The sequence below is a fragment of the Lemur catta genome, chromosome 8 (assembly GCF_020740605.2).
Source record: "Lemur catta isolate mLemCat1 chromosome 8, mLemCat1.pri, whole genome shotgun sequence".
Lineage (NCBI taxonomy): Eukaryota > Metazoa > Chordata > Mammalia > Primates > Lemuridae > Lemur > Lemur catta.
The window spans coordinates 17,482,785-17,509,359 of record NC_059135.1 but is presented as its reverse complement, the minus strand read 5'-3'; the positions used below and the strand labels follow the sequence as shown (position 1 = coordinate 17,509,359).

Here is a 26,575-nt window from a genome sequence, read left to right as displayed (position 1 = left end):
ACCCAAACTCCGCCCCACCTGACTCCGCCCACAACAGGAGGGAAACAAGCGAGCGTGCGCGCCTCCGGGGTCTCCTGGGAAGAGTAGTTCTCTCGGGTCCGTCCCGCGGGTTTCTGGGAGTTGTAGTTTCTGGCCTGTAGGCAGGACGGAAGGAGCGGGGGAGGCCCCTTACGCAAACTACAATTCCCGGCGGGGAGCGCGGCGTAGGGGGGTGGGATCTGAACATGGCGGCGGTGGTAGCTGCTACGGCGCTGAAGGGCCGGGGGGCGAGAAATGCCCGCGTCCTCCGGGGTAAGGAGAGGGACCCCGGGGAGGGCAGGACTACAGGAGATCCCTTTTCTTTCACATCTCACCCAGCGATGCAGGAGGTCAGGGCTGTCTATTCCTGCCCATACTTCTCTGCAGGATCCTAAAGAATCTAGGGGTGAAAAGATGCTCTCTAGAGATCACCCAGTCCATCCCCCTGCCTTCGGGCTACACGACACTTCTGGGGTCTTGCTGCAAGAGGGAGACCCAAGGAAGCCTTTTAGACTCCCGCGCTCCAGGTGTTTTACACTCACCGCAGTGCAGAGGAAAGAGCCCCGGGCTTCTGGAGGCTTGGGTTCTAGCCCCGGAAAATTAGCAGTTTGACCTTGGGAGAAGTAGTTCGTCTCTCAGGGCTTCAGTTTCCTCTTCTATAAAACGAGGGGATGGAGTAGACTATCTTTAAGCTCCCTTGCAGTGCTAACATTCTGTAGTTTGAAAACGTTTTCCCGGATCTCTTTCATACGTCTCATGTGAGTCCCACTGCAGTCCTTCCCATCCTGTCGTCTGAGATGAAGAACAGCGAATCTCGCCTTCCTCGCACCAGGGTGATGAGCCTGCAGTGACGTGGAAGTGGCTTCCAAAAGTGCCACCTCGATGGCGATTTTCCCATTTCTCTTTGGATTCTCCCTGGCACTGTTACTTCAGACTGCAGTGGCTCCCCTTCCTCAGATCTCAACCACTCCTCCCAGCCCTTATCCCTCCTCTCCTTTTTCTTTCTCCTCATCCCCTCTTACTGACCTTCCTTACCTCCATCCACAGGGATTCTCTCAGGAGCTACGGCTAACAGGGCTTCCCACAACCGGACCCGGGCACTGCAAAGCCACAGCTCCCCAGAGTGCAAGGAGGAACCTGAGCCCCTATCCCCTGAGCTGGAATACATTCCCAGAAAGAGAGGCAAGAACCCCATGAAAGCGGTGGGACTAGCCTGGTGAGTTTTAAGTGAGTTTAAGTTGCCCACTAATGGGAATTGACATCCAGGGGAGGGCAGGACTCAGAAACTTCTCCAAGTTTCAGGTCACGGTGAGTTGAATCCAAAGTTGTGTGTGGGAACAGAGTTGCTGGGTTCAAGGATCTGAATCTCAGAGGAGTAGGGCAAGGGAGGTGGGGAAATATGTGGAAGTGGGGAGAGAGTGGGTTTTCTGTGAAGTAAGCTGAGCTGATCTGATTCACACTTGGGTCCCTGGCCTCATCCTCCCTTTTGAGAGCTTGGGGTGAGACCCAAGTTTCAGTAATTAGTTAATTGAGGTCATGTGAGATTATATTAGTTATGTACAGGGCCTAGAAGGTATTACACTGTTATTTGGATGCAACTCTGACCCTAATACCTATTATTGATCAAAATTAAAGGGAAAGGAGGATGAAATTAACATTTTTTTCAGCACCTGGGGTGTGCCAGTGCTTTACCATGTAATGTTTTAGTTTTCTAAGATTAATATTACATCCCCATTTTACAGAGGAGAGAACTGAGGCTCAGAGCTAGATTTTCACTAGGTCTTGTGACTGTGTGCTCTTTCCCCCATACCAAGCTGCCTTCTAAGTCGCAGTTACTCAGATTAAGAAGGGGAGTCTGAGAGGGGATATGGGGCAATTAGGCAGATGGGGCCTTTGCCAAGACCCAGGGAAAGAGGCTGGGTGGCCTGGAGAATCACACACAGGTGCTATGGCAGGAGTACAGGGCTCTAGGACCCTTTCCAGAAGCTCAGGAGAGCTGAGGAGTGTGGGGCTCTAGGGAAAAGGAGTGAAGAGAGGTAGGCAGAGACCCAACCACAGTGGGCCTTTTGTGCCATGCCTAGGAGTTTAAACTTGGCCAGAAAGTGATGGAGAGTTGTTACGGGGTTTTAAGCAGGGCAGCATTAGGATCTGATTTGTGTGGGTCCCTCTAGCAGCCAGCACGGAGGACGAATTAGACACAAGAGATGTTGCAAAATTCATACAGTTGATAAAAGCTGGAATGATTCTCCCCAGCGCCTCTGGCTCAGGCTGGGCCCCTCCCCAAACCCCGTGCACATCTCCCCACCCGTAGGGCCATCGGCTTCCCCTGTGGTATCCTCCTCTTCATCCTCACCAAGCGGGAAGTGGACAAGGACCGTTTGAAGCAGATGAAGGCTCGGCAGAACATGCGGGCGTCCAACACGGGCGAGTATGAGAGCCAGAGGTTCAGGGCCTCCTTCCAACATGCCCGGTCCCCTGAAGCTGGGCCCGGGGTGCAGGCCTGAGGAGTGCTGCAACCCTCGGCTAGACTGTATCAATCATATTGACTGTGAAGTCCTCAGGTTTGGCCTTGATTCTAGCCCTTACCTCTGAGGTCCACCAGAGGGCGCGCGAAGCCCAGGCTGCTGCCAGCCCCCGCCCCTCCCACACCAAGGAGCCAGCCAAAGGCAAATAAAGTGATTGAGTGTTGGAGTGAAAAGGATCCAGGTCTGGGTTTGTGAGTCCCTTGGGACGGGAGGGGTAGAGGGTGGGGCTGGTTACTCATGTGTGCTCCCTCTCACAGAAGAGCTCAGTGTTCCCGGCTGGATGGTGGGGCAACCACAGAGACTTAAGTGCAACAAGCCTAGGCTCAGGCCCTGGGGACCCAGCCCTCAGAGATGCTGGCAGGGAGGGTGGGGCTCTGCTCAGCCTTGAAACAAATAAAGAGAATCAAAGAAGGCATTCAGGGTGTGGAGGCCAAAAAGCACTACTCTTGGCTAAGTCCAAATGACTCAACATCTCTGGGCCTCAGTTTCCTCGCTTGTAAGAGATTGGACTAGTGATTTCTAAGATGGAGTTCTGAACCTGAACCTGCAGTCCATCCCCTCCCCCATCTGCAAAATGGTATGTGTACATACAGCTTAGTGGGGAAGAGAGTTAATAGTTCTGGTGAGCTTCTGGAAAGGGTCCATGGCACAGAAGGGGTCAGCACTCTGGCTGAGAGGTCCCTTCCAGATCCAGTGTTGCACGGTTGAGCTCCCCTGTCACCAGCCTATTGCATCCACCCCCAGGATGTGCTGCGAAGTATTTATTTACCCTGGAAAAGGTGAGAAAGACCAAGCCAGAATGCAGAAGTAGGAAGTGGATGCTTCGGACACAGCCAGAGAGATGCTCCCAGAATGAGCTGTCAAGTGAAGAAAACCAGAGCCTTACAGGGTTTTAACATCTACACATAAAACTTTATTACATTTCTAGTTGCGTCCCTTTGCGTAATACATTTAGCATCAAGTACTTAATAGAGAAATCCCAAGTATGTCCTTGGGCTGATTCGGTTTCCACCCCCACCCGACAGACTGACCCTCGTCCCCCCTTCCCCATTCCAGCTTGAGGCACTTTGATATTACAAAGAAATCGGTGGCTGGCTGGAGAAATGGGGCCTAAGTCAAAAATCTCCCAGTGCAAGTTAAGAACAAACTGAGAGAGGAACTCACCTTCCCCTCAGGGCCCTCCTTGGGTTAGCAGAAGGAAAGAACACAGAAGTCATCTTGGGCACCACAGTAGGCTTCAGTATGTCTCAGGCCAAGTAGGGGACCCCGAAGAATTTTCTTTGCCTCCCCCACCTCGTCTCTTTTCCCCCTGGTTAATTCCTGACCTCACTCATGATCCTTATACCACCCCATTTCCTAACCCTTGCCCCTCGCTTCCTCTGAGCTGCCTGAGCACAGAAAGCAAGAAGTCACTCTGACCAGAGATCTCAAAAGCACCTGGGGAGGCCCCAAGCAGCTTTGGAGAATGGGGACCAGTTGGCTACAGCCAGCCTGCTCTCTCTACTGCTGTCACAAGGCAGCCCTGGGTAGATTCTGCTCCATATTGGCCCCTGGAGCTTCACCTTGCTCACTCTCTTCTTCCCCCCCCCATCCCTGGGATACCCAGATAAACAATATACACGTCTCACTGAAACAACAAGGGGCCGAAGTGAGGAGACTCGTGGGCACAGATTGCTTCTCCTTTCTGAGCTAAAAGGTGCCAAGCCAAAGGAGTATAGGATAATGGTCTATGTGTCCAGGAGGCTGGGGACAAAGCTTGCTGGCTTTGTTGAGGGTGGGAGAGGAAACAGCTCCAGGTGCCTAGCCCAGAAGTCTTTGGCAGAGGTGGGAGGGGACCCTCATTACCTTGAAGTCACTTCTACCTTTCATATTCCCTTTCAGCTACAGAATAGGCTCTTTTCATCTTCCCCCCAACCCCAGCTGTAATGTGGTGCCATGTATTAGGTGGAGGGGAGAAGACACATCTTCAGCCTAGTCCCTGCCAAGCTCACCAAGGGCAACAGTTAGGCCCCAGCTTCTCCATCCCCACTAGGTACTTCCCCATCCAGAGCCAGAGAGACGGAGACCACCATCTCCAGGACAGAAAGGAAACTGGGCATACTCTTTGACGGGAAGGAGAGGGGTCTGAGGCCCTGAGCAGTCACAGGGCACAGCCCTCTAGGGAAGGGAAAGCCCAGGGTGGGGTGAAACAGGGGGGTGCTCCTTAATTGCGATCCCCCACCAGCTGCAGCACAAAGGTGAAGATGTAGACGATGTCTGTGTAAATCTGCAGGGCACCGGTGATGTAGTCCTCCGGGCTGATGGTGTGTTTCCGGTTCCCCAGGACCAGCTGTGTGTCGTAAGCCAGGAACTGCAAGGATAGAGAAGCCAGAAGTGAGAACCCAGAGCTCAGTGTCCAAAGCTCATTTCTGGTCGGCAGGTTTGTCCTAGGAGCCTATGTGCCATGCAGTGTGCTTAGGGGACACATTAATGAACAGCATAACACGTGGGATATACCCTCGAGCATATCACAGTATAGAATAGGAAAGAGACACACTGTCCTCTATAATAATGGCCTACCGAGTGATCCAATAGCAGGCAACATGAACAAGGGATGGCGGGAATGCCCAGAAAAATCAATGGAACCTCTTGACAGTGGGGAGAGGAAAGACCAGCTATACCCCACTCCCTGCCTCCCAAGCAGCCTAAATTCATGCTCCACCCCTTCACCTCCCCTTCCTAGAGTGGGGCAGGGACTTACCAGGGTGAAACAAATGGCCCCCAGAGCGGCATAGACCATGTGGAGCCAGTAAACCTGGGAAGGGAGGACAGGGGATGGCGTTAGAAACCTTAGCAAAGCACAGACCAAGGCAGGCCCTCACCCCCAGCTTCTCCCTGGGATTCTAGCAAGAGAGCGGGTAGCGCCAGGAAACTAGCTTTCCTACTAGACAGCTAGAAAGACTACTGCCTTTCTAGATCCTGCAAGAAATTAAGAATGGTGATACAGTTGACAGAGAAAGCAGTGGCCATCCTACAAGGGCCATATAAAGCCAATCACAGTACCCCAAACATTTGCACAAATTTTTTAGAAAGGTAAATGTAAAAAAAAAAAAATGAATTAATCAAAAATAAAACTAATCACGGCATCTTTTAGCCAAACCAGTCTCCAAAGTTAGTCAAGGTACTGAGGTGTCCACTATACTTCTGAAGAAAAGAAGGTGGCTGAATTCTAACTCAGGACGGGGCAGACCCTGTCACAGTCAGCATTCAGGAGAGTGTTCCTGCGGCCCAGCCTGGGAGGGACAGACCAGGGGATGGGGAAGGAAGCTCCCCAGCCACTCTGGGGAGTGTTAGAGTCAGGGGGCACCCACGGGACAGCCTGTGTGACACTCCCATGGGTGCCTGTCCACAGAGGGCAGGGCTGGCGTGGTGAAGTGAGCAGGCAGCCCTCGTGCTCACATCCTGCCCCTTCAGGACTGTTCTCTTTCAGCCTAGGGGCTCATAGCCTCCCCCAGCTGACTGGAGTAAAAGATGGAATTGGACCCAGAAATCCCTAAGTTCCCTCCCACCCAAGCCCACCGTCTCGAACCTCTCTGGGTTCCTCTCCCAGTCTGCCTCCTGGAACCTGGTCTCAGCTGTCAGATGGATCTAATCCACCCCTTCCCGTAGGACATCAGTGATCCTGTCCCCGGCTTCAGGTACTGTAGCTCCCAGGGCCAGAGATTACACCTCACCCAAAGGATGGTGCTTCCGTGTTGGTACCCTTGCTAGCCAGGACCTGGAGGCCAGAGCCTGCCCAGAGGCCTTGCAGGCCCGAGAGGGGGCCCGCTACACCGTGCTGTACAGGAAGTCTGCTCTGAGCACTGGGCTCCCTGCCCCCAGCTCTCCTGGGAAACTCACATATTTGAAGTACAGCACAATGCCAGTAACAATCCCAGTCACCATGAGCACAATTCCCAGGACACAGAAGAGGCCTGTACACGAGGTGAAGTCCACCTGCCAGGAAGGGAGAAGAGGGCACCTGTCAGACGACTGCCACAACCAGCAGCCCAGCCTGACTGGCCTTGCAGCCCCTGCTGGGGAGTTCCAGTGCAGCCTCCTAGGGGGCATGAGAGTGACCATGACATTTTAAGGACAGACACAGGAAGCAGTTTTATAGGTGCAGATGAGGGGAAAGAGATCAGGTCTCTAAGGAAAACTCCTGGTACACTGAGCTCTGGGCCCACCCAGGCCTGTTCAAGTGCCAGGCCCAAAGGGCCAGGTCTGATAAGAAAGGGGGTAGGTGGCCAGGGAAGGGCCCCCATGTCCTCACCTTGGTCTGAAAGCAGAAGATGGTGACTGAAATGGCCACCACAGCAGTGATGATCATTGCAATTATGACGGCTTTGGTTTGATACATACTAGGGGGAAAGAAGGAGTTAAGAGAGGCCAAAGGCATGAGCCATGTGCAAATGACTTCAAAATCACCGCTTCCAGAAGGCTCTTGCCAGCCCGGGAACACCCCACTCCCCCGCAGTACACCTTCCCAAGAGTGTAGTGGTTTGTCCCTCCCTGAACGTACCTGGAAATGGTGCCCGTCATGAAGCCCATGGCAAAAGTCTAAGGGAAGGAGAGAAATAAGAGTGAAAAACACTTAAAAAGAAAGGCAGGGCCCTGGGGGAATGGTCATGGTGGCCTCCCAGAGCTGGGGGTAAATGTGACCAAGCTGGAGAGAGGCAGCCACAGAGGAGACTGAGAGCAGTGATGAGGTGAGGGGACAGCAAGGGACATCCTTCCACAATGGCGTCTCCATCCCTTCCCTGGGACCAGCCCTCCCTCAAACCATCTCCACACCCTCCTGATACCCTTCCAGACTCACAAAGAGGGTCAACAGGATGATGTTCCATGGGAAACGGCGTCTGAAGCGAAAGAGAAACCCTGATTAAATGACTTGGCTGGTCAGGCAGTAGCAGCTTCTGCAGCAGAAGGAAGCACTTGGCTCCTGTGCCGGGAGGATTAAGCCTTGACCCCACGGAGGGGAGGCTGGCGTGGCCTTTGGCACCGGCTCAGGTGTTCTATGCAGGGACAATATGGGGCAGTGGGACAGCCGTGCAGTGTGGAAAGACCTGAATTCATCTGCAGCTCTTACACTGCCTGCCTGCGTGACTGGGAAAGATCCTCAGCCTCCTTGAGTCTTGGGTTCTTCCTGTTTGTTTTTTGTTTGTTTCTGTTTTGGCTTTGTTTTTGTTTTGGGGGGTTTTTTTGTTGTTTTTTTTTTTTTTTTTTGAGACAGGGTCTCACTTTGTTGCCCAGGCACGAGGGCAGTGGCATCATCACAGCTCACTACAATCTCAAACTCCTGGGCTCAATCAATTCTCCTGCTCTAGCCTCCTGAGTGGCTGAGACTACAGGCATCTATTTTTTGTAGAGATGGGGTCTTGCTATGTTGCTCAGGCTGATCTTAACTCCTGACCTTGAGCCATCCTCCTGCCTCAGCCTCCTGAAGCGCTAGGATTACAGCGTGAGCCGTGGTGCTCAGCCATCTTCCTATTTGTTAAATGACTAAGATACCACATATTTGCAGGGTTGCCGTGAGAATGATAGCTAGATAGGTCCTGCACACACAAGGTCCTTTTACACGCTGGAACAGTAGTTGCCATCATCATCATCATCATTTCTTGTAAGTCTCCATTCAACTGTTATCGGGAATCCGTTTTCTTCCCAAACTACTTGGCCCCTGTCCCACCCCCTGCCATCCCTTCTCATTGTCTAAGTTCTCTGGCACTCACCTGGGTCCTTGGCAACAGGCAAGGGTCAAGTAGGTGACGAGGAAGACGGCACTGGGGAGAAAGAGATGAGGGAGTAGTCTACAGGCCCAAACCTGCCTCAGCCCCCTCCGAGCCCCTCCTGGCAGCAGCCCCAGGCTGATGGGTTGCTGGCCCAAAAGCTGGAGGTCTGAGGGCAGCTGCTCAGCAGGAAGCAAGGATGAGACCACCCCAGCCAGGGGCAGTGAGAAGCTCCAAAACACCAGGTGTGGGCCAGGAAGGTTTAGGGAGGCCGCAGCAGGCAGGCTAAGAGAAGCTGAGGTGGTGGGGACTGCTGTGCAGCGTGCATGTTGCCACCAGAGCGCCCCACCCCCGCTCCCGTGAGTTCCAGGAGTCTGCACTCATCTGGCCACACACACCTGCACTCCCCAGCATGAAAAACTGGCACCGGCAACCTGGGGGGCCCCTCTCCAAAAGCATTTGATCCTGCCCTCAGCAAAGCTGTCAGCCAGCAACAGAGGCCGCCGCCCTCCTCCCCCTGGCCCTGGGCAGGGAGCAGCACCACTCACTAGGACACGTAGTAGACAGCCGTGTTTCTCCTCACGAAGGCGCTGACCGGTTCCCTGTGGGGCGGGGGAGGACCCAGGAGTCACACCGTGGCTTGTGTGACGCCACCAAGCCCACCAGGCAGCCCAGGGCTCCATCTTCTCTAATCACCCACGGTCGCTCTGAGAGCGGGCCCCACACAACCCAGCTCCCAGCAGGCGACCCCGACACCCCAGGGCTGGTAAGGCGGCGAGGCAGAGACTCACACGAAGGTGAAGATGGCGATGATGGCCACCGTGAGGAGGAGCTGGACGGAGATGATGGAGTAAACCTGGAACACAGGCAGCCCGGGCAGGGCGGGGGTCACCGTCCTGCATCCCTGGCCTCTCCCAGGAAGCCGCCATCCCCCAAGACCAAGGAACCCAAAGCCCACCGGACCCCTGCCACTCCCTGTCCTGTTAGTGGTGGGAGGGGCCACTTCATGCTGAAGTATCTGCTCTTACCTTGTTCCCACTCTGGAGCCCTCCCCAGCTGCAGCCTGGCCCAGAGGTGACCCCGTGAGGCACCTGACTTAGCTGCTCTATCACCTCTTCCTTGCCCGCACTCAGGCTCCCTGGCTTCCCCCTCCTGTCCAGCACCTGCCTCGGTTACCACCAACTCGCCCTGCGTCACTGCCAGGGCTCTACCCGTGCGGCCGCTGCACTGCCAGCGTCCGGTCTGCACGTGTTGTGCAGCTGTGAGCTGGGGAGGGTGGATTACGCGCAAGTTGGTCATTTCTGGCTCCAAGTTGCGTACAGTCTAACGGGAGAAAGATGTCTGGGGACGGCGGAACACTTTGGCAGAGGCCACCCAAGAGGTTCTCCCAGATTGAATCTGTTCTCCCAAAACAAGGTCAGGAAGAGAAGAGCAAAAGGAGGGGAACACTGGGATTAGAGGAGCCGAGTACCCCTCTGAGGAGGGCACAGGGCTAGAGAAGGCAGGCAGCCAGCATGTTCCATGGGACTGAGGGTCCCCGGGCACATCTGCCTCCCAGCCCACATCTCACCTTTCGGATGAAGGTGTGTCGGACTTTCCGGTCATCCCACTCTCCAGGCCCAAAGTTGTCACTCACTGCTCTCTCCTCCCCATCGTAGCCCTGGCCCGGGCCTAGGGACAGATCACACATAACCAACTGGGGACCTGGGACATGTGGCCTCAATCCCAAAGCCTCCCTGACACTGTCTCAAACAAGGTCTTGAGTATCTCCAACCAAAAGACAAGTGTTATAACGCAGGAACTCCTCGCCCAACCAGGGTCCTCTAAGATGCCCTCAGAGCCACCCAGAGCTGGCCTGTCACGAGAGGGCTTAGGTGTGAGCCATTCCATCAGCATAGATCTGTGCCCAGCCCATGCCACTGAGGGCAGGCGGCAGGGTCACAGCGTAGGCAAGAGCAGGCCTTGGAGCCTCAGTGGGTGCAGCTGGCTGGGGTCGAGTGGGGCACGCGGGGATGGAGGGTCAGAGGAAAGGAGGTAGCAAAGTGCAGGATATGTGTGTGGGGTGGGGGGACACAGGGTGAAACCGGTCTGCACCGGGCCTCACAGGACAGACACGTCCCAGGTGTGCGTGACCGTAAACTATGGCGCGCTGAGATGCGCACGGCACACACATCCAGAGAGTTGGCAGGACACTCACTGCAAGATTCCAGAGACGCTGCAGGGGCTCCACACATTCCCTGAATGCCTTTTGGGGAAGTGCTTTCAAAATCTGCATGTGAGCCACCCAGGAAAGGAATCTCACTGCATTCTAATCTCACCTCCTTTCTGACCAAATATAGCATTTACCTGCCATGACGTTTACCAAATTTGGTTCCAAATAACTTCTGGATGTTTGCAAAAATCAGATTTTACCTTAAAGGATGAGGATCTCTCAGCACCAAGGCTATTAATATTAATTTTAAAAAAAAAGTGCTTTGGGTTCCAAAGGCAGTTGCTAAGGAAGACATGGAGCCTGGGTGGGTGGCAGGCGCCGTGTTGGGAAACAGGAACGGCCTGGGGTAAGGCTCGGAAGTCATTGCTTCACCCATCCACAGTGTCTCCTCTGGGGCGTAGGTTCTGGTACGAGTCTCATGGACTCGGTATCCTTGCTGAATGAAGTGGCTGGGGGACAGGTGCTAAGGGGGTTAGCGACCACGGCAAACAGAAGGAGAGCTCTAAACGGAGACGCAGGGAAAGGGAATCAGAGGGGAAGTGGAAGAGACAGGGACGAAAGGTGGCCTCATCTGCTCCAAGTGTCGCCCCTCCCACCCACGCACCATCTGCCCTTCCGACACTCACCGTAGTGCATGGGCATCGGGTGGACGGGGGGCATGGGCTGCGGGTAGCCAGCAGGGTGACCGTAGCCAGGCTGTGGGTAGCCAGGGTAGGCAGGGTACCCGCCAGGCAGGACGGACGGCTGCCCGTAGCCCCCAGGAGGCGGAGAGCCAGGGTACAGGGGGTTGCGGTCTTCATACGGAGGTGGGGCACTGGGGTTGGACATGGTGCTCAAGGGCTGAGGGGAAACCCCAGCTGCTGGGACCTGAAATGGGAGACAAGGACAACAGTCATGAGTGCCCAGGCCCAGCTCCCCAGCCACCCGGCCCCCTTCCAGCCCAGTCCAGGCTGCGTCCACAGAGGAGATCTTCCTATTTTCTCTCTAGATCACAGCCTGTCATTCACTGTCCACAGACACTTCCCCACCAGCTAACCCCTGCCCCTCGCGCCTCTCCTCACTGCACCAACCTGGCCCTGGGAGAGCAGGAGGAGGAGGGTCAGCTCGGGAGCCCAGAGGAGCCACTGAGCTTCGGTGCTGGGGGAGGCAAGGACAGGGCAGCCCAGGACTTCCTGTTCGCAATTAAGAAAACCTTCCAGGCGGGTGCGGTGGCTCACGCCTGTAATCCTAGCACTCTGGGAGGCCGAGGCAAGAGGATCGCTTGAAGCCAGGAATTTGAAACCAGTTTGAGCAAGAGCAAGACTCCGTCTCTACTAAAAATACAAAAATTAGCCGAGTGTCGTGGCACGAGCCTGTAGTCCCAGCTACTTGGGAGGCTGAGGCAGGAGGATCACTTGGGCCTAGGAGTTTGAGGTTGCAGTGAGCTATGGTGACACCACGGCACCCTAGCCTGGGTGACAGGGCAAGACCCTGTCTCAAAAAAAAAAAAAAAAGAAACAAAGAAAACCTTCCAGTGTTGGGCTTGACAGCAGAACCAGAGAAGAAGCCTCCTGGTGACTCACAGGGCCAGCTGCGACCCTTTCAAAGGGTCAGCCCCACCCCCAAGGCAGCTGCCAAGAACACCAGCCCTGAAAGCCAGAGCTGGGACAGAGCCAAGGCTCAAAGTAGAAAGCGAGGAGGAGGAGGAGGAGGAGGAAAACAAGCCAGCCCCAGTGCCAGAGCTGCCAGGCCCCAGGGGGAAGGGGCCAGTGGACCAGTGGACCAGGGCAGGCTGAGTCAGGGGAGCTGAGAGGCTGGGCGGGAGGGTGCACAGAGCTGGCCGTGGGGGCTGGGAAGCCGCAGGAAAGGGCAGGCCTGAGACAGGACTTTCTGGTTCCTTCAAATAACAGCTGTGGCGTGTTAGAAAGGCATGTGGCAGCCTGTGACTGTGGCTGCTGTCTTCACTGGCCCTGCTAAGGAATGGATAGTGAGTGCAGGGCCCCAGACCCCGCTAGGAGGGGAGACACACATTTGCAATCCCAGGGTCTCTGGAATCACTATGGTTTCTGCCTGCCTTCCCCCAGGGCAGTGGCTAGCGGGGAAGGGGAACTGAGGAGTCAGGCCACAAGACCAGAAGAGCCCCACAGCCAGGGGGCAGGGCGGGCAAGGAACCCCAGAAAGAGAGCTAGAGGGGACCCGGAGGTTGTACAACCCCGAAACGTTCATTTCAGATGAGAGAATCAAGGCTCAGAACAGTGAAGTGACGCCCAGGATCACTGAACTAGCAGGTTAGTGGCATAACCAGAATCGAGGCCTTCAGGATCCTGGGCCCCGTCCTTTATGTCACGCTGTGCTCTTATGCCTTCTCTGCCGAAGAAACAGCCTCCGGCCTGGCATTACCCTGTGAGGTGGCAGAATTGGAGATTTGGGAAAAGCTAAGGAGGAGGTCCCTGGAAGGCCCCTGTGTCCCTGGTGAGGACAAGCCTTGGCAGAGTCTGAGCCCCTGGACAGTGCCAGCGCCTCTCCTAGTGCATCCCCCAGGGGCCAGACCTTCAGGACCCCCGGGGAGGATACCCCAGACCCAGGCCAGCATCCGTCAGAACCTCTGCTGGAAGCAAGAGAGACCTGCTTCTCTTTTTAGGTCACCCTGTGCAGCTCGGGAATCAGATGAGGACTGTCTTATCTCTTCTCTCACGACAACTGGGATGAGGTGGAGAGGGGACGGTGCACGGAGGGCTGGGAAGGGAGCTTGAATGACAGGTCAGGTGCCTAAGTGGGTTATTTTGAGGAAAGCTGTTTGCCATCTCCCCAGAGTAGACGGGATCGAGCCAGAGCGGGAACGTCAGGTCAGAAATGAGAAGTGCCCTGCCAACCGCGAGGAGGTGAGGCGGCAAGCCAGGCACCAGGAGGGGGGAGTGGGGGAGACACCACGCAGTGGGCAGAACACCCCAAAGAAACTCGGAGCGAGAGAACAAGCGAAGGGCAACAAAGAGTGTTGGGAGCTTAAGATGCAGAGATTTGAACTGTTTTTGAAAATGTCTTGGTTTATGTCAGGGTAGGAAAATAATATTAAGTAGTTGTACTATGTGAAGTCTCTTAATAGGATAAAAGAAAAAGGAGAGAGAGAGAAGCTGGGCCCTGTCTTCCCCTGGAGCAAGAGGCTCCCCTTCCTGGGACCCCTCTACCTGGCCCCTTTGAAAACACACTTCTGGCTCCACAAAAAGAATGGCGTCCTATTTGGAGGGCAGGTCACCTTTGGAGTAGGGGTGTCTGTCATTATTGCCATCAGCTCAGCACCCCGGGCCCATCTGACGTCCACCATCAGAGAGGCGGTGCCAGGTGGCTGGGTGAACATGGCACAAGAGACATTGGCCGGAAGGGCCACCAAACCATGATGTCACCATGACCTATCCCTTCACCTCCTTGGGGTGCACCTCTGTGAAATGAGGTGGGGCAGGCCAGACGATCTCTGAGCCCACTGCCAGCTCTGACAACAGACTTTGGTCCTGGACACTGGGCTACGCAGGGCCTGCCCTCTGCCTGGCCAGACATCTGCCCCTCCCTCCCACCCCTAAGCCACGCAGGGCAAACAGGTCCCTTCCCAGACCAAGGGTGAGAGGTGACTCAGGGACAGAAGGGTCAGCCTGGGATGGGCCACCAGGGCTCCGGGGTTCTAGACCAGCCCCACAGGCTGCTGACTCACAAAGAGGCCCTCCTGCGCTCCCCAGCCCGCCCCTTCACGCTTCTGGTGTCAGAGGAATTCTCCAGTAGGCCTGTGTGCTGGGAACACAACAGGTCCCACTCCAGTTCTCTGGGGCCTCAGCCACCAGCCTGTCTACACCAGAGACCACCACTGACCCCTGAACTTCACTATGCCTCAGTTTCTTCACCTGGAAAATGGGTTCACCACTAATAATAGTACCCCCCACAGACTTCTTCTAAAAGTTAAATGAAAAAATACACATAGAGCACTCAGAACAATGCCTAACCCCTGGTAAACAGGGATAAATGTTAGCTATTTTCAGTTATTATTTCATTAAATCCTTACAGTGGTCCAGGGTGAGTACTGTTATTACTAGTCCCATTTACAAATGAAGAAATTAAGGCTTAGAAAAATGGAGTCACTTGGCCAAGGCTACCTAGCCAGGTGGGGTGAAGTCAAGACTGGAGGCCCAAGACTGACTCCCCAGGCCCTGTTCCTAGTCCCTCACTTGGGCACCCTGTCCTTCCAGCTTCTCATCACTGCCACCAGGGCTCCCTATCTGAGACCCTCTTGTGACGACGGAAGACCCTCCACAATGCCACAGGGCTCAAACCCCGTCCCACAGCCCAAGGAGAAGAGGGTGGTCCAGGCACAGAGATTCATAAAGGTCAGAGCTGAAAGGAAACTCACTCACCCAAGGCAAGCCAAGCCCACTTCACCCACCAGGCAGCCACAGTGCAGGGAGGCAGAGTGACCTATCCTCGATCACAGAGCTGGCCCTGGGGCCAGGACGGGCTGCTAGCTCTCTGGTGTAAAGACAGCTGGGCACAGGAGAGGAAACCCCCAGCATTAGTGCCCGTCAGGGGAGTTTCTAAACTCAGCCACACCTGCCTCTGAGCAGTGCCAAAAACACTGTCTGACCGCAGGAGCCGCTGGGGCCCAGGCTGCCAGGCGTGCAGCTCCGCAGCCTGCTCCCAGGCCGCTCCCACCTACGTGAGTGCCCTGGCCACCTCTCTGGGGATGAGGTTTGGGGCTGCCGTCTGTCTAGGCAGCAGGGAAACAGGGAAGCACCAGGTTTACTCTCCCAGCTGTGTCTGAGGGTGGGGGCTGGAGAAGATGGAGAACAGAAGGAAGGAGGGCAAAGGGCAGGGAGGTCATGCCCGTCAGTGAGGGTGATGCCCAAAGACCAGACATCAGGCCTTCAGGGACCTGCTGGTGCCTCCTGAAGGGACTCAAAGTCTCCAGGGGCTAAAAGGACCTTTAAAGTTCCCACTGGAAGCCCAAATTTTCCTGAATACAGTAGGCATGCGGCTTCTGCTGGAACCAACTCCAGCAGCAGGGAGCAGGCAGCTGTGTCTGCAGCAGCCTGAATCTCTAGATCTGTCCCCTCTCACACCTTTACAGCGGCATTTGGACCCTGCCCCTCCTTGACCATTACAGATCTAAGTTTGCTCCTCTCATGGCCCCAGTCCCCTGTCAGGAAGGAACCAGAGTCCCCACTTTCTCCTGTAGCACCCGAGACTCAGCCATGATGGCAGCAGAAGTGGGTGGGCTCAAACAGCAGGACTTGCTGGGTGTCAAGGTTTTCAGGTCTAAGGGCGAGAAGCCTCTCCTCCCCTGGAGCCGGGCTTGGGCTCTCCTGGGGGCATCTGCAGGGTTAAGGCTCTTGAATCTGTAGAGGAGGCCTGAGCTACCAGGGTTACAGCAAGAGGGGGTGTGTGCCGGAGGGAGGGATGGAAAGGAGCAGCTGACGGGTCCAGGCAGCCTGCCCTCCTCCCTGCCAGGGACGGTCGCCCAGAGCCAGAATGGAAAGAATAGCTCAGAGTGTGTATCTCAGGAAACCCCACCCAGCAGCACAGGCGCACAGCTGAGCCGCCACGCTCGGATCTCTCAGACATTTCCTGTTTCCCTCCCTCCCTTTTCCTTTACCTACCCTACTCAAGAGGATAAAACTGAAGGGACCTAAACTGAAATACCAGAGCTGGAAGGGACTTTCGGAATCATGTGGTCATGTGACAGACAAGGACTCCCCCAGAGCCAAGAAAGTTCCTGCTCCACCCCAGGGCCTCTTGGTCATAGGTTTGGAACTTCCCTTCCCGGTTCTGCCCACTGTCTGAGAACTCAGTGACAGACACAAGCACACACCCCCCTCGGGAGGAGCCAGAACAAGCCACCATTCCCTCCGTTCTCTAGTGATCTCCTGGCTCGGTAGTTAAAGGCTGCCAGCCCAGGACTTCCCGCCCCAGCTCCGCCCCACCCTCCAGCCCCATCTCTTGCCAGGCAGGGCGGCCTCTCCCTGGAGACAGAGGGGCAGCTCCCAGCTCCAAGGAGGACCCAGGCACCACAGTTCCCCCATCACGCTAGTCTCTAGGGGCAGAATCCTGTCATCAGCGTGCTAATCTCAGAGACCCCAGCCAAGTCAGGAGTCAGATGGCCTGGAGCACGTATAAGGAAAAGGAAACCATTAACTGGCTGGCGGTTGCCACTTCCGAAGAGCAGGCCCTATCCACCTCCTTCTTTGTGTTTCTTTTCAGTCGAACTTCAAGATCAGGAGGGAAGAGAGGCAGAGGAATTCAACAGATAATTAACAACCCAACAGATAATTAACAACCCGCATTGGAGAACTGGGGATGGGCAGGGAAGAGAACTACTTAGAGTAGTAAGTACTAGAAGTACTTACTAAGCAACTAAGTAAGTACAGGCTGAGTATCCCTCATCCAAAATGCTCCAACATTTAAAACTTTTTGAGCACCGACATAACACTCTAAGGAAATGCTCCAATGAGCATTGGATATCGGATTTTCACATTAGGGATGCTCAACCCTTAAGTATGACACAAATATTCCAAAATCTGAAAATATCCAAAATCTAAAGCACTTCTGGTCCCAAGCATTTTGGATAAGGGACACTCAACCTGTAGTAACTACGTCACATCTGATCCTCACTACAGCCCTGCCAGATAGATATTCTTACCCCCACTCTGTCGGTGAGATTCAGAGAAAAACAGATCTAAGATCCCATGGGAGGCAAACAGCAGAGATGGGTCTAAATCCAGACCTGATGTCAGATTTAAAGTGCACCCCTTTGCTTTACACCCGGCTGGAGCAGAAGCCCCGGAGACACCCCCACCAGTCACCTGCGTGAATAGGCAGCAGCTGGGGCAGGGGTCAGTCGGCAGAGACCAAAACAGCAGAAAAGAGCTGAGCAGGTGTATTGCTGAGGACAATTCCTTTTCCCTGCGGAAAGTCGCTTGGTCTGATGCCTGAGCCTGGGTTAGGAGGCAGGGACCTGAGTTTTTGTCCCGGCTTTGGAAGGCAGCTATCCTCACCCCTATACCACCAACGCTTGTCCCAGTTTTGGTACGGACTCCGTCGTGTGACGTGAGTCACGGTAGGCCACTTCCTATCTCTGGACTCAGTTTTTCAGATGAGTACGCTGAGTAGAAAGATCAAAGGCCACTCTAACTCTGCCAGTTTCTGATTCTGAATGAACTGCCTGACAGAAGGCTTCAGGGCAGAATGACACACCTCCCAGTCTACACTGGGGGTCACTACTGATGTGCAGCTGGTCAGAGGACATCCACAGAGACAGAAGTGCATGGCATGTTCTAGGTATGGGGATGGCTGTAACTCCCTCCCTCCCAAACTGCCCCCATAATGCCCTCTGGACCCTGGCCAGTTCCTCCTGGGTGCTCAGTTAGCCCAGAGCCTACAGACAAACAGCAAGACACTGTAGAAAAGAAAGAGTATGAGGCAGGAAGTCAGGAGACCCGGGGTCATTAACTAGCTGTGGGAATCCAGGCAAATAACTTCCTCTGGCCTCCCTTTATCCCTATCAGCCCCTCTGAGGCAGAGGAATAGGGACTAGTTTACTGGAAACCAGAAAGCAGAGAGACAGAATCACCTAGCCAGGAATTTCCCAGACAGTCACGCCCCAGGAGACCTTAATGGATAAGCTCTGGAAACAGATGAGTCTGAGAAACAGTCCACATCCCCTTCTGGAAATTCACAAGGCACAGTGGCACATTCTGTCTCAGAGAAGTCCAGCAGTAAGCAAATCTGCCCAACTTTGTTTAACCAAGTGTTCCTTCAGACTTCCTTAAGTCTGAAACACGTCAATCAAGGTGCATCTGTTAATATCCTGTGGGATGCTGATCCAGGCCTCCTTGTGTTACAGACAGACCCAACCCTGAGAGTAATTCATGTCCAACCTCCTCAAATCTTAAAACGCCTGTGCTTATACCAAGTACGCCCCTCAGAGCCGTCACATTAAGTGCCAGGCATGCCCTCCTTCAGGGAGTCATCCCAGTGCCAGGATCCTCTGCAATTGTCCTCCCTTCTCCCCCATTCCACACAGCTGCCATTATAACTTCTACGGTGGGATTTACTGCTAAGGGCTGGGGGACACGCCAGCTAGCACAGAACCAGGAAACTGGCACCCCCTAACCTCACCTCTGTGTCCTGGAGAAGTACAAATCATTATACAAGAGTGAGGACTCATTAGTACCTTCCTCCCCAACCAATGTATTGAGAACCCTCTAGGTACCCACCACTGTGGCCTGTGGACTTCTGGATTTTTTTTTTTTTTTCTGACTCCACTAGAACAAAAAGGATTTCATTTCTACTTCAAAACAAGTCTCGGGCTTTTGCCTAGAATCCCAGAATCTTAGGGTTGGCAGATTCTGTCAAGGTCAACCCTTGCACAGCATTCCCAACAGAATGCATCCAGAAGGCCCCATCATGGTCAGCCATACTGTTAGCAGAACTTCCTCCCAGAGAGTTGTATGAGCTTCCACTCTGGTCCTCCCAGTTCAGCCCTCTGAAAACACACAAGTATGTGTGTCACTTCTCTGTGTCTTCTGCTCTTTCTGAAGGGCCCAGAGTGAGCAGTTTTGGGGCTGGAGGTGCTCTGAGGTTGACAGTTTCTGGCTGAGGCCCCCATTCTCAGGGGAGGAGGCTGAGCCGAGGTGGCTATTACCCCAGCTCATGACATTAGGTTCTCCTGACACTTACAGTATAACCCATCATTACCTCTGTGACATGCTCATTTTTACAAGTGAGGCCCTGATGTCATAGCACAAGAAGACGGAGGCAGTCAGCACCCCAACATTGTGTGGTCCTGCCACTTCTTTCTAAGCTATAAACCAGTTCTCTGGGTCCTCATGACTGGAGAGACAAGGAAGGCAGGCAGACGAGAAGTATGTTTCTCCCTTTGCCCCAGACAGCACCCGGCTCCCTTGCTACCACTCACTGGCCAGGCCAAAGGCACCACCTCTGAAACCAAAGCTCACCAGTGAGATGAATATTTCAGAGCCCAGAGAACTGGACACCTGAGGGCCCTGCCATGACATATGGCTCTGACCCTCATTCCCAGGCCCCCACTTATCCCACATCCAGGGTGCTCAGCTAGAACCCCAAGCCTCTAGGTACTGCACGGAGGCCACAGTGGAGTGAGGAGAATGGAGACCCCACAGGGACAAGAACGGGTGCAGAGCCCACAAGGTCAAGGCCAAGCCTTCCAGCAGCCTCCCTCTACTTCCTCCCACTCACTGTTCCCTGGCTCCTGCCCCAGTCTTCTCCACTTGGTTTCCCTTTCCCCATTTCACTGTTTTGTTTTTACTCTCACCCAAAGAGGTCACCAGGAGGATGGCCCTTCCCTGTAGCTTTCTGAACCCAGCCCAGGGAGCGGCACCTGGAAGCAGGACTGGCTGAGGGCAAAGTCATGGTGACAGCGGTTGCTTCTCCTTTGGCTGCTCATTGGGTTCCACGGCCAACTCCAAGCTAGGAGCCCGCATACCCCCACCCCTTAAATATTCACCTGTCTGCACCAAGACTGTTGACAGGGCATGCGGGGGCAACCTGGGCTCAGTGCCAGGACCTGGTCTGTCTCCCTTCCCTCTTCCCACCAGCGAGGGCCATGAAAGTCCCCATCCCACACATAGCTGGCCACTCTGGGGCTGCCACGGCGGGCACGCCCTGCGACAGACAGGCCACTCGTGCCAGTAAGCGGGGACCCTGGTCCGCTCTCGGGTGCCCACAACACGCAGCTCGGCCCCCAAGGCTAACCAGGTGCCACACGCCTATCCGCCTGCCCCGGGCGCACAGGGAAAGCGAAACCCCCAGCGGTCAGCGCGAGAGATCCCCATTCTGGCGCGGGCTCCTCGCGCTGGGCCCCGGCCCGAAGCTAAGTCCCGGGAGCGGGCCCAGCCGCCCGCGCGCTCCGAGAAAGTTTGAGGACCCCAACCTGGCGCCACCGCGGCCCTTGCCCCGTCCCCGCCGGCCCACAGCCCCCCATTCCGCCGGCCCCGCCACCCTGGCTTGCCTGCGCGGTTCCCGACGGAGCGTTCCGGGCCTCCGGGTGTTGCGAATCGTGCCCGGGCAGGGCTGGGCTGGGCCGGGCGCCGCGCCCCGCCCCGTCGCTCCTGCCCCGTGGGGCGGGGCCTCGGGGCGCCGCCAGGGGGCGCAGGGGTCCGCCCCGGTCTGCGTGCCTCGGGTGGCCCCCACGACGGCTTACGAATAACTCGGTGGTTATTTTCGGATTTAAAGGCAATATAACAGCGCTGGGAAGCCGCAGCGTGCTGAGCCCATAAAGGCATTACGGGATTATTGATGGAAACTTAGAAAACTCACGGGAAGAAAATAACTTTTTCCACCCCTCCCAACTCCCGGGGGAAAGCGCTTGTTTTGGTGCTTCTTTGCCTGTTATATTTATCTATGTATTTTACTTGTTTCTTAGAGTGGGGTCATATTGTGTGATGTTTTGTTTGCTGCTCTTCTTTGTAGTCAACATTTTATCGTGGACATTTTTCTTTTTTTTTAATTTTTTTTTTTATTTCAGCATATTAGCGGGGTACAAGTGTTTAGGTTACGTATATTGCCCTTGCCCCACCCGAGTCAGAGCTTCAAGCCTGTCCATCCCCCACATAGACATTTTTCTTGTCACTAAATAGTCTTCAAAAGCATAATTTTAATGCTGCAAAGTATTTCATCACGTGGCTGGACCGATTTATGAAATCGGTTTCCTACTGGAGGATATTTGTTTCCCAGTTTTACATTATCATAAATAAATCCAAGATGAATATCCTTGACAATTCCATGCTTTTAAGCTAAATGAACTTTTCAAGTTTAAAACCTCTAATATGCAAATGTGGAGATGGAACCTAGAATCTCTGCTTGGAATTCCTTCAACCAGGAAAGCAGGTGTTCTCCTGGAGTCCTGCACTGAGATGTAGATTACTACTGTTAGCAGTAGTGGGCTGGGGGCTTTGCAACCCTCAAGCCACCCAGTGAAGAATGCCGCAGTGGTTCCAGGAAGAAGTGGGGTTCAGGAAGTTTTGAAATGTCACTCCAGCTTGCCCAAGTGTGTGGGTTCCAAAGTCTACATTCTTTCCATGACGCCAAGGCTGCAGGTGGTTGAGCAGTTATGTTTACAGTGCTTATCTTGTGCTATGACACTTTCGATGAACAGGGATTGACTTGACAAAACACAGCTAGAAATTAATAGAGCTAGTCTGAGACTACCTGAGCACCTCCTGAAACCAAACCCATCACTAAGCACTTTTATTTACTAGCTAGTCCAGCTTTTTCACAGAGCAAGCTTTAGGAAGGAGAGGCCTGTGGATTTACCTGGAGACTCATTTGCATAGTAAGCATAAGTGACAGCCATGGGCCTACTGTAGTAAGCATCGTAAGAAGTTACCACTTAGATCATATATTTCAGACCAATTAAAGATGATTTTAAAGGTGCCCCCCAACACATCCACACTATGTATGTTTATTTGCATAGATAGATATAATTTAAGTAGGAGTTACTTAGGAGGGTGGTGGTCATTATGGTAGGCCAGCTCTCCCAGCTACCCAACCCTTCAATGTAATTCCAGTTCCTATGGGACACAAACCTCAATTTAGGAAGTTTCCTCCCAAAGTGTGAACTCATAAGAGCAAGCACAGCTCTGCTCAATTTCTGACTCGCCCTTACTAGAGGAATAGAGCCCTAGGTGAACTGCACAGCCCTATAGAATCTGGCCAGATGTCCTGACATCATTCCATGCTCTCTACACTTTGGCTCTTGTCTTAGTCCATTTTGGCTGCCAAACAAAAATACCTTAAACCGGGTAATTTATATATAATAGAAATTTATAGCTCACAGTTCTGCATGCTGGGAAATCCAAGATCAAGGCACCAGCAGATTAGGTGTCTGGTGGGGGCTTTCTCTGCTTCATAGATGGTGGTATCTTCTAGTGGCATCCTCTCATAGCCAAAGGAAGAGACAAACAGCCTCCCTCCAGCCTCTTTTGTTTTTTTTAATTTCAACTTTTTTAGAGGGGTATAAACGTTTGGGTTACATCTATTGCATTTGCACCACCCAAGTCAGAGCTACAAGTGTGCCCCTTCCAGACCATGAGTACTGCATCCATTAGGTATGAATTTACCCGTCCCCTCCTCCTCTCTCCCACCTGCCTGATCCCCAGTGAATGTTACTTCTGTATGTGCACATAAGTGTTGATCAATTAGTACCAATTCGATGGTGAGTACATGTGGTGCTTTTTTCCATTCTTGTGATACTTCACTTAGTAGAGTGAGCTGTAGCTCCATCCAGGATAATACAAGAGGTGCTAGATCACCATTGTTTTTTGTGGCTGAGTAGTACCCCATGGTATACATATACCACATTTTATTAATCCACTTTGACAAAGCAGACAAGAACATACACTGGGGGAAAGAATCCCTTCTCTATAAGTGGTGCTGGGAAAATTGGATAGCCACATGTAGAAGACTGAAACAGGATCCACACCTCTCACCACTCATAAAAATCAACTCTTGATGGATAACAGACTTAAACATAAGGCAGGAAACTGTAAGAATTCTAGAAGAAAATGTAGGAAAAACTCTTATAGACATCAGCCTAGGCAAAGAATTTATAAAGAAGACCCAAAAAGCAAATTAAAAAGCTTCTGCACAGCCAAAGAAACTATCGTTACAGTGAATAGACAACATCCAGCCTCCTTTTTTTTTTTTTTTGAGATAGGGTCTGGCTCTGCTGCCCTGGCTAGAGTGCTGTGGTGTCAGCCTAGCTCACAGCAACCTCAAACTCCTGGGCTCAAGCAATCCTACTGCCTCAGCCTCCTGAGTAGCTGGGACTACAGGCATGTGCCACCATGCCAGACTAATTTTATACATATATATATTATATATATATGTATTTTTTTTTTAGTTGTCCAGCTAATTTCTTTTTATTTTTAGTAGACACGGGGGTCTCGCTCTTGCTCAGGCTGGTCTTGAACTCCTGACCTTGAGCAATCCACCCACCTCAGCCTCCCAGAGTGTTAGGATTACAGGCGTGAGCCACTGTGCCCGGCCATCCAGCCTCTTTTATAAGGGCACAAATCCATTCCTGAAGGTTCAGCCTCATGACCTAATCACTTCCTCAGGGCCCCACCTCTTAATACTATTGCACCCAGGATTAAGTTTCACCAAATGAATTTGTCGGGGCACCAACGTTCAAACCATAGGAGGCCCCTTCTCTGGAAAGCAACCTCCACTTTCTAGAACTGCCAGGATGGTTTCCAAGGAGATTCATTTTCCAGCCAGCAAACACCAAGGCCTCACATCTGCCCAACTGAAGGAGTGGAATATGGAGCACACACAACCAAGTCCCGCACAAGCCTCGCTGCATGCTGTCTCCTGAACCGTCTTCTGGTCATGGGATCAAAAATAATACCTGAAACCGCTGGCCCAGAGCAACAGTGCTTAGCTGGCGAGAGGCATTCAATAAATGACGTGTCCTCTTTACCAAGGCCCTTATCTGTAAAATTATCGATTAAGCCCCTGCGATTTGCCAACCAGACAGGTATTTCCAGTTCTAGAGAGAACAGAGCTGAAGAACACAGCCCCTGCTCTCCAGAAACTCATACTCCAAGGCAGCTGGTAAACACCACACTATTACAATTTTGACAGTTTGACTGTGTTGGGATAAAGAAATATTCACTTGGTTCTTCAGGATCAGAGAGAAAGGAGCTCCTAACCCGGGTGGGGAGTGGAGTGAGGGTTGAGGGAGGATCTTCCGAAGAGCTGACACCTGAATTGAGTGTTGGGGTGTCAGGAATTAGCCTAGCCAGAGGAGGGGGAGGGGAGAAGGTTCTCCAGTAGAGGGAACAGTGTCCGAAGCAAGGGGCTTAGGGCCCATTGTCCCAGCAAGCTAGGATTGAGGGGCGGGGGGCAAGTGCAGTGGGGTAGGAAGGGTAAGAAATAGGACTGGGCAAGGAGGCAGGGGGCCAGGAATTGAGGTTTTACCCTCTGGGGAATGGGGAGCCAGAGAATAGCCATCTTGAGAAAGGTTGGGAGGCTGTGGGAGGCTTTGGCAGGGGCCTTGGGGTAGGGCTTCCAGCTTTAGCAAGCAAAGATGCAGGACTACCAGTTAAATTTGAATTTCAGACAAACAACAAGCAATTTTTTTGTATAAGTATCTCCCATTGTCCCATACAATATTGGGAATACTTATACTCAAAAAGTGTTCATTGTTTGTCTGAAATTCAAATTTTACTAAGCACCTTGTACTTTCTGGCAACCCTGCCTGGGAAGAAAGTCAAGTCAAGTCACATCCCTGGCAGCAGGAAGAGGGGTAGGGGAACGAAAGGAATCAGGCCGGAGTTTATTTCAGGACTGGAGTCACTAAAGCTCAGTGACTGATGGGGCTGGATCCTGAAGGGAGTGGGTAGGGGAAACATAATTGGATCTGTGGAAGCAGAGAACTTTCTGTGTTGCTATGTGCCCTCCAGCCCAGCCCCAGGGCTCCACTAATTCCTCCCATAGCTGCCTGATTACCTGGCATTTAACGGGTTACCCCACCCAAGTGTTTATCACTAACTTTCTCAAAGAAGTTGCCTTTTTTCAGAGGATTTTGTATTTACTGAATTGAGGCATTTCACGCAGCCTGAGGTAAATAAATATGCCTTTTTCTCCCCACTGGAGGGCAAGGACAAAGTCTCATTCATCCCCAGGCCTGGGCACAGCTGACTTGAAGGAACTCTAATGCCCCAAGGTGGGCTGGGGGAGGCTCTCCGGCAGGAATGATGGTGTGCAGGGGAGGTGGGGGTGGAGTTTTGGGGCTGCTTCCCCTAAAATTGGCCTCCTTATTCAGAGACATTACTTAGCACTTTCCTAAAGAAATAGGGAGTGGGAAGAATGGTGAATTTGGATGTCCTGATCGCGAGGCTTTTGTTCCAGCTTTGGCACTTTGCTTAGAAGTGGGTCCACTCATACAGCTTTCTTCTACCTCCTGGGACTTTTGAAGCCTCAGATGAAGTCATCTAAGTGAAAGGCAGTGAAAAGGGCACTGGTTGATAGTCACTGTTGATAGTGACTCAAACCCTGCCGGAACTGGAAGTGGGTTGCCCCATGAGGAAGCCCAGCCACCGAACCAGCCTGGCACCCAGCCAGCGAGGGCGATGCTTTCCAATCTCCCCTGACCATCAGTGTCACCTGAGGTGCTCATGAAAACATGCTGATTCCCTTGGGGATACCTCTTTCTGGACCTGTGAATCAGAATCTTCATGGGATGTGTAAACAAACGGCCCCAGCTGAATCACCAGCCAGCACCAGCCAACAGATATTTCCTCTTGTCTTATTCCCAGCCCCAGGTAACAGCAGTATGAGTAGATCCTCCTATAAGTAGACCCAGCTTTGGTGCCAGGCAGACCTGGGTTTGAATCCCACTTCAGATCTCTTTAGTGGCTGTGTGACCTTGGGCATATTACTTAACTGCTCTGAGCCTTAACACAGGGCTGTGGTAAGTATCAAAAACAGCAGTTATCAGGGCGATGGCCCTGAAAGAGGGAATCTGCTAAGGAGTGTGTAACGACTCACCTGCCAAAAAAAAAAAAACCACTTTGGCCTGGCACAGTGGCTCAGGCCTGTGATCCTAGCACTCTGAGAGGCTGAAGCAGGGGGATCCCTTCAGCTCAGGAGCTCGAGACCAGCCTCAGCAAGAGGGAGACCCATCTCTACTAAAATTAGAAAGAAATTAGCCAGGCAACTAAAAACAGAAAAGATTAGCCAGGTGTGGTGGCACAGGCCTGCAGTCCCAGCTACTCGGGAGGCTGAGGCAGGAGGATCGCTGGAGCCCAGGAGTTCGAGGTTGCTATGAGCTAAGCTGACACCACGGCACTCCAGCCCAGGCAACAGAGACTCTGTCTTAAAAAAAAAAAAAAAATTAATAAATAAATATACCAATTGTCACGTAGAATTAAAACTGTCAATTGTTATTGTTGTTTGTGAGCTAGAAGCCCAGTGATTCGCTCAGTGATGAACACAACCTCCTTTCAGACTACACAGGGCCTGGAGGGATGAATGTGCCGGGTGCCAAGCCAGCCGGGCTCCCGCGGTGCCCTCACACC

The 26,575-nt window shown here is 53.2% G+C and overlaps 2 protein-coding genes across 2 annotated transcripts; one reads left to right on the top strand and one right to left on the bottom strand.

Moving 5' to 3' along the window:
• Positions 1-86: 86 nt before the first annotated feature.
• On the top strand, positions 87-2,719 carry LOC123643501 (probable hydrolase PNKD). Its single transcript, XM_045559061.1, has 3 exons — positions 87-291; positions 1,066-1,234; positions 2,330-2,719. Exons 1-3 carry the CDS (start codon positions 225-227, stop codon positions 2,520-2,522), a joined length of 429 nt encoding a protein of 142 aa, XP_045415017.1. The 5' UTR covers positions 87-224; the 3' UTR covers positions 2,523-2,719.
• A 714-nt stretch (positions 2,720-3,433) lies between these two features.
• On the bottom strand, positions 3,434-20,601 carry TMBIM1 (transmembrane BAX inhibitor motif containing 1). The gene is made up of 12 exons (XM_045559060.1): positions 20,503-20,601; positions 11,126-11,366; positions 9,858-9,958; positions 9,079-9,143; positions 8,836-8,889; positions 8,291-8,341; positions 7,381-7,420; positions 7,084-7,121; positions 6,835-6,922; positions 6,423-6,518; positions 5,284-5,337; positions 3,434-4,893 (listed from the first exon to the last, which is right to left on the bottom strand). The coding sequence occupies exons 2-12, from the start codon at positions 11,325-11,327 to the stop codon at positions 4,747-4,749; spliced, it is 936 nt and encodes a 311-aa protein (XP_045415016.1). The 5' UTR covers positions 11,328-11,366; positions 20,503-20,601; the 3' UTR covers positions 3,434-4,746.
• Positions 20,602-26,575: the final 5,974 nt, after the last annotated feature.

Excerpts from the sequence above, each read along its gene's own strand:
- LOC123643501 (XM_045559061.1), top strand. The coding sequence starts at position 225 with ATGGCGGCGGTGGTAGCTGCTACGGCGCTGAAGGGCCGGGGGGCGAGA. Across the intron at positions 292-1,065 it reads AAATGCCCGCGTCCTCCGGG|GGATTCTCTCAGGAGCTACG; the intron begins GTAAGGAGAGGG and ends CTCCATCCACAG. Across the intron at positions 1,235-2,329 it reads AAAGCGGTGGGACTAGCCTG|GGCCATCGGCTTCCCCTGTG; the intron begins GTGAGTTTTAAG and ends CCCCACCCGTAG.
- TMBIM1 (XM_045559060.1), bottom strand. The coding sequence starts at position 11,327 with ATGTCCAACCCCAGTGCCCCACCTCCGTATGAAGACCGCAACCCCCTG. Across the intron at positions 7,122-7,380 it reads TCATCCTGTTGACCCTCTTT|ACTTTTGCCATGGGCTTCAT; the intron begins GTGAGTCTGGAA and ends TCCTTCCCTTAG. Across the intron at positions 4,894-5,283 it reads GGGCCATTTGTTTCACCCTG|TTCCTGGCTTACGACACACA; the intron begins GTAAGTCCCTGC and ends CTATCCTTGCAG.